The 6,434-nt window shown below is 40.3% G+C and overlaps 1 protein-coding gene across 1 annotated transcript; it reads left to right on the plus strand.

Moving 5' to 3' along the window:
• Positions 1 to 3,723: 3,723 nt before the first annotated feature.
• On the plus strand, positions 3,724 to 6,179 carry LOC118105443 (transcription factor 15). Its single transcript, XM_035153247.2, has 2 exons — positions 3,724 to 4,380; positions 5,088 to 6,179. The coding sequence occupies exons 1-2, from the start codon at positions 3,898 to 3,900 to the stop codon at positions 5,148 to 5,150; spliced, it is 546 nt and encodes a 181-aa protein (XP_035009138.1). The 5' UTR covers positions 3,724 to 3,897; the 3' UTR covers positions 5,151 to 6,179.
• Positions 6,180 to 6,434: the final 255 nt, after the last annotated feature.

Raw genomic sequence — 6,434 nt, forward strand, 5'->3', positions numbered from 1 at the left:
TGGGGGCCAGGGGCAGCCGGTGCCCCGGTTTGATGTGTCAAGGGGTTGTGTTTGTAAAAACAGGCCCTTTGATGACACTCTCTCCCTTTTGCAGCACTCCACCTCTCCCTCCTCCAGCACCAGTCAATCTGGAAGCCATTTGCTCAGTTTCCACAGAGAAAGTTCAGGCGTGATCCCCTCCAGCATCTGCTGAGTGTTTATTTACCCAAAAGCACTTAACCCATTAGACAAAGTGAAACAGGGCAACTGCCACTGACCACATTAGCCCACTGGGGCTGACTGTGTTTCCATAATTTAGATATACACCACAGACACATGATAAGCATGCATCTTACTGATTAGGGAAGATGCTTGCTTAGTATTTTTAATTGTTTCAGGCTTTGCTTGTAGTCTAAAAACATTAAATAATATATCTCTAATAAATATACTTTCAAAACATTTTGTTATTTTGAAGCTCATACCATCCTGGATTCTCACATATGAGAGTCTACAGTGTTTAAAACCTCTGTTACAAGTAAAAGTCCTTCAATCAAAAATATACATAGGTAGAAATAGTCAAAGCTAAATCTACCTACTAATTTCAGAGACATTTGTCTGTCTGTCTGTCTGTCTGTCTATCTGACTGTCTGTCTGTCAATGGAACACATATCTCACAATCGAATTCACACCTAGCATTGCTATTGTAAATTGCCAAAGGAAGAGCATTGCTAAGTTTGGTGCAATACAGACATGCAATACACTTAATATTAATACTATTTTAATAAACAGGTGACTAACGTTCTGTAGTAGTAGTGGGAGCAGGGCAGAGTGCTAACAATCAACAATCACCATAATGGACGGACACACACATTCACGGTGCTAATCTACGTCATGGCAGCAGTATTCATTGAATCACTTCATTTTTTAACAATTTGTCTACAAAGTGAAAGCACAAAGTTTGTTTTGTTACTGCAAGGCTTTAACGTAAGCTGAATTAAAGAGCTTTTATTTTGAAAAGTTGTTAACTTGGGTCTGAACATCATGTCGATTGTTAAACAGACCTCTGAAATAGCTAACATGCAATGTATACATAAAACAACACTAGTTAAGTTAAATAATTCAAACTTAACATAACCAACACACGTGAATAATAATGAAACAAATTCAATGTCATTTCTGAAAAATATTGATTATAAAATCTTCATTTCAGATAAACCAGGTAGGATGAACAAAATGTTTTCTAACTTCCCTCTGCACTATTGACTGTTTATCAATCAATCAATCAATCAAATTGTATTTGTACATCCCATATTCACAACTCCCAATTTGTCTCACAGGGCTTAACAAGGTGCAACATCCTCTGTCCTTAACCCTCAACAAGAGTAAGGAAAAACTACCAAAAACCCTTTTAACAAGGGAAAAAACGTATATAAACCTCAGAGAGAGCCACATTTGATTGATTGAGTGATGTGAAGGATCCCTCTCCCAGGACAGACAAAAGTAGAGTATCTGAGTAGTCATATTGTATATCAAGCAGTCTTGCTGTAAATAATAGTCCACGATCAGCTGCCACCACGATCAGTATCCACCACCACAGTCAGATGCCACCATGATCCACAATCCATTGTCATGATCCACTGTTGCTATCAGGATCCACCATCAGCTGCCACCTCAATCATTATCCACCACCACAATCTCTGATTCGTGATCCACCATCATGATCCACACATAAAAAGCTATGCACAAAACGTCCAGCACACAAACAATATAAAGTGACAATATATTGTAACACTGTTGGAGTAGGACTCACTAATGACAAGGAATCATTCTTGAGTGTAGCATTAACACTGCAGGACAAGCAAACAGCCCATTCCAAACAGGCAGGTCTAGAACGTGCACTGCACATGTGTACTAAAATTATCAAAAAGTAAAAGAACTCTTTCAGACAGCGACCTGTGTCAGTGCTGCAGTCTTGCATACTGTCATATTATCTATGCTTATTTAACAATAAAAATCAACCGGGATCTGTTTAAACCATTCCATACATTGTCGTATAGAACTGCCTCAAATTGTATACACTGATCACACAGTGTAGTTGGTGCACCTATAGGTAAAACTAATGCAGGTCTAAGGGACAGAGAGGAGAAAGGGCAGCTCAGAAAAGTTTTGCAGAACAGATTACGGCCTTTTAATTATTACTCATCTCATTTGTATTCCTCAACATAGTCGACTATATTGGCTGACAGGGCCAATATGTAACATTAACAGCTAACGTATAGTGCACATTGCCAACTACCTCACTAAGAGATTAGTTTAAATGAAACACCCTGCTCACAGTTTGGAACATTTATCAGTTTGTTGAATGCAGCTTTTCTTCAGTCAGAGTTGCAGCAATAAAGAGGAGGGTCCAAATAAAATATTAACGATTCTGGGCCCAGCCCCCTCCCCTCTCCAGTAACTATACAGTTCATAATCCAACAGTCTTGCAAGGTGTCCTCCTAAAGGATATTTTAACTGTTTAGAGACGAGTCTATGGTGCAGAGTGAAGGTAGAAAACTTTGTGTTCATCCTACCTGGTTTATCTGCAGTGAGGATTGTATAGTCAATAGTATTGTTCATGTGTGTTGCTTATGTATAAGTTTGAATCATTTACTTTACTGCTTTTATTTCGTCATATTTTTTTCTTATTCTTGTTGGGAGTTATGGACAGGATGTCACACTTTGTTAAGCCTAAGAGACAAATTATGATCTGTGAATATGGGCTATATAAAATAATTGGATTGATTGATTGATAAACAGAATGTTCGCTTCTCAGAGGTCTGTTAAGCAATGGATACAATCTTCAAACTCAAGTTCAAAACTTTTCAAAATAAAAGCTCTGTAATTCAGCTTGATATAAAGAATTGCATCTGATTCTTTGAATGTTGTTGCCATGACAGAGATCAGCACTTGCAACTCCAATGAATGTCTGTGTCACAGTCCGATATGGTGAAATAAAAATAATCAAATTATCAAAATAATCTGCCCTTGATTTTGAACCTCGGTTTGATCCAGTTACTGACCGCTTCTATAGTTTGTCCGAGGACGTAGAAGAAGACACGTTCAACTCGGTCCACAGACTAAAGGCACGCTATTCTACAGACACTGACCTCCAAGGAGCACTGGTCGGCTGCTTATTTAAATGTTATTAACATTGAGAGTATTACGTGTCCAATTCGCACCAAATTCAACACTGAACTTCCTCTGGCCATTAAGGACACACATGCCAGGTGTGAAGGTGATACGATACATGGCTCATGAGATATGTGTACCACATACATGTGGTACACATATCTCACATGTTTGTGCAATCAGAAAGTAGATTTATAATTTACTTATCCTCATTGACATGCAGTATAAAGTCCTTATCTACAAAGTGCAATCATTAGTAACTAGTATGAGTACTATGAGTATAGTGGCAGAATATGTAAACACTTGAGTAAATGTGTCACAGCATTATCCTCCTGATCCGTCTACCACTGTGCTCTGTACAGTGAATGTCTCCCAAAGTTTGCTCTCTGCTTTCCCATCATTAAAAACCCATGGCCCACTCATTTGGTCAACACAAGTGTGTCCTACACCTTGCTGGGGGGGGGGAGTTACCAAACTGATGTCTGCAAGTTTTAGGACCAAAACATTTGGGAGGATGGGAGCCTCTCCATGTGCTCCACCCCCCTCCCAGCTGCTATAAGAGCCCTCCCTGTCACGAGCGCTGTCACTCCGGGCCATGGTATGGAGAGGTGTCAAAACAAACTGGGAGCTTGTGTTGGCTGAACCTCGGAGTAACATCGACCTTTACGCACGGCTCTTGTCTGCATGCGGCTGTTTCCTAGTTGACATTAAGGGACTGGTCCTCCTCAGTGAGACTCTCGCTTACCAATGATGGCTTTCACTATGCTGAGGCCGGTGTCCACTCATCCCTTCTCTTACCCCGCTGACCTGACCATGATGTCGGACGACGAGGAGGGGAGCCGCAGCGAGAGCGACGGCAGCACCGACCAGGGCTACGACTGCTGCGGGACTCCGGTGGAGGGTTACCGGCGGGAGTCCGGCGGCGTGGTGGTGCGTCAGCGGAACGCCGCCAACGCCAGAGAGAGACACCGGACCCAGAGCGTGAACACGGCCTTCACGGCTCTGCGGACACTTATCCCCACGGAGCCGGTGGACAGGAGACTGTCCAAGATCGAGACGCTGCGCCTGGCGTCCAGCTACATCTCGCACCTGGCCAACGTGCTGGTGGTGGACGGCAGGGAGGACGGCCAGCCGTGTCTCAGCGCTGTCTACAAGGAGCTGAAGGGGAGTGGAGGGGGCAAGCAGCCCAGGACCATCTGCACTTTCTGCCTCAGCAACCAACGGAAAGGGGTAAATATAGAGAAAACATGCCCCACACAAGCCAAACTCAGTGGTTATAAAGTTATAAAGAGCTTTCTCAGTTGCAAGCAGCAGGCAAAGCACATGTTATTTCAGACCTGCATGTGATTCATCACACTCTACAGCTTAATTCTATTTTACAATGCAAAACTATTATTACTGTACAAGTTCAACTTTTATAATCTGCCTGAACCATTTCTCCTGCAAAGTATTTAACAAATGTCTGTGGTGTGAGCTTAGTAAATATCTTTATTTCAGCATTTTTATTATTATTTTACTTTAGACATGAAGTCGATTGGAATATATATATATTCATTTTCTATACATTTGTGTTTGAGTAAAATTACATCTCTCCCTGACTGGATGTTTGACTGGAATAAGTGTTTTCCAGTTTAGCGGGGGATCATATGACACTAGGTTGAGGATCCTGGTAAAATGGACGTGGTCCATCTTGGAGTTCGAATCTCTCTTTTGGGATTTAGCTTATTTATAGGTGCCATATGAAAACATCCTTTAAAGGAAATTTGTTTTTCATTCGAGACAACTATTTAATCGTACTAAACCCACTTTTGTGCTGTATAGAATGTGCATAGAAACATGTGAACTCAATTGAAATCAAATTATGTTTAGGTCTTAAATGTGTCCCTGGGTATGATCCTTGAATTGACACTGTCGCTATTTTCCCTCTTTGCTCACAGGTGACGGACAGACGAGACTGTGTGAAGATGCATGGGCACAGCCGGAGACAAATGAGTCGGTGATGGAACTGTTTGACCTGGAGCAGGAGTGGATCTTCTCTTCTTGCAAGCAGAACTTGTAAAAGTCTATAGAGTCATTTCAGAATGACAGCAGTCTCAATGGAGCACTCTTTTTGGGAGTTTGGTCTCTTAGATGTATGAGATAGAAGGTTTGGCACCAAAACCATCTGTGTGTTGCCAGCAGATGAAGAAACTCTTCCCATTGTGATAAGGTCATGGGGGAATATTGTAAAACTGAGAAAAGTTGAGAGTAAAGCTGCTATTGTATATGGTCATGGAGGTTATTTTCATATTATTACAAAATCTGCTGAGCATTTTATGAGCACTGATAAATAAAGATAAATAGAAATTCTACACAGTCAGTGATCTTTGAGAGAAGGAACTCTCTTGCTCTGAGTCTCTAAACATAATGTTCTTATTTACACAGGAAGTGTGTAACATCAGAAAGAGTTTTGCACATGGGCCATAGGATAGTCAATATTACCTGCTGTTGATTACTGAAAGGTTCATAATCACACAGTACTGTGGATTATACTAGTCACCAATAACATATTGTTTAGTTATCCAATAATTCTAATTCAAAACAGTAGAATTTGACTTTTATATTAGGTAAATAGTTATTTTAATATGTAACTGGCATCAGATGATCAATGCAATAAATCTCTGTGATACAGGTTTTGTGATCCTGCTTAAGGTTTGTTTTCATAATGTCTTTTGTGTTCATAGGTCAAAGCGTTTAGTTACACATTTGAAATTACCAATAATTCTTTCTGTGAAATAACTCCGTTACATATTGACGGATCAATCAGAGACACATCTGGTACCTGACATGTTAATATGCTGTATTGGGTAAAATGTTTATAAGACTAAACTCCACAAGCATTTGCATTGTTCTTCAAGATGACACAAGCAGAGCAGGACAGACCACTACATCTACCAGCCTGGTATAGGATTATGTGCAACAGGAGACATCAGTGCTTTTTCATGACAATGTTGTAATCTACTTTGAAATTAAATTTATTTTTACACAGACATGGCTCTTTTTTGTATTTCAGTGTAGTGGCAATGTGTTGAGGCCGTCAATGGTTTCTGTGCTTCTGCATTGCTTGTTAACAGTGGATTTAACCATTTTTAATTGATAATGATCAGAAAATATATTTTTGTTTAGCTGTTTCAGGCAATTTTTGAATCGTTGTCCATTAACAAAAGTAGCTGTTAAAACTTTCAGATCTCATGATCACAATGTGACCTGTAAAAAACACTGGCCGATTGGGTTTTTCCCCTTTC

The sequence above is a fragment of the Hippoglossus stenolepis genome, chromosome 3 (assembly GCF_022539355.2).
Source record: "Hippoglossus stenolepis isolate QCI-W04-F060 chromosome 3, HSTE1.2, whole genome shotgun sequence".
NCBI classification, from domain to species: Eukaryota; Metazoa; Chordata; class Actinopteri; order Pleuronectiformes; family Pleuronectidae; genus Hippoglossus; species Hippoglossus stenolepis.

Coding starts and splice junctions, on each gene's coding strand:
- LOC118105443 (XM_035153247.2), top strand. CDS start 3,898: ATGATGGCTTTCACTATGCTGAGGCCGGTGTCCACTCATCCCTTCTCT. Junction 4,381..5,087: donor TCAGCAACCAACGGAAAGGG/GTAAATATAGAG, acceptor CTTTGCTCACAG/GTGACGGACAGACGAGACTG.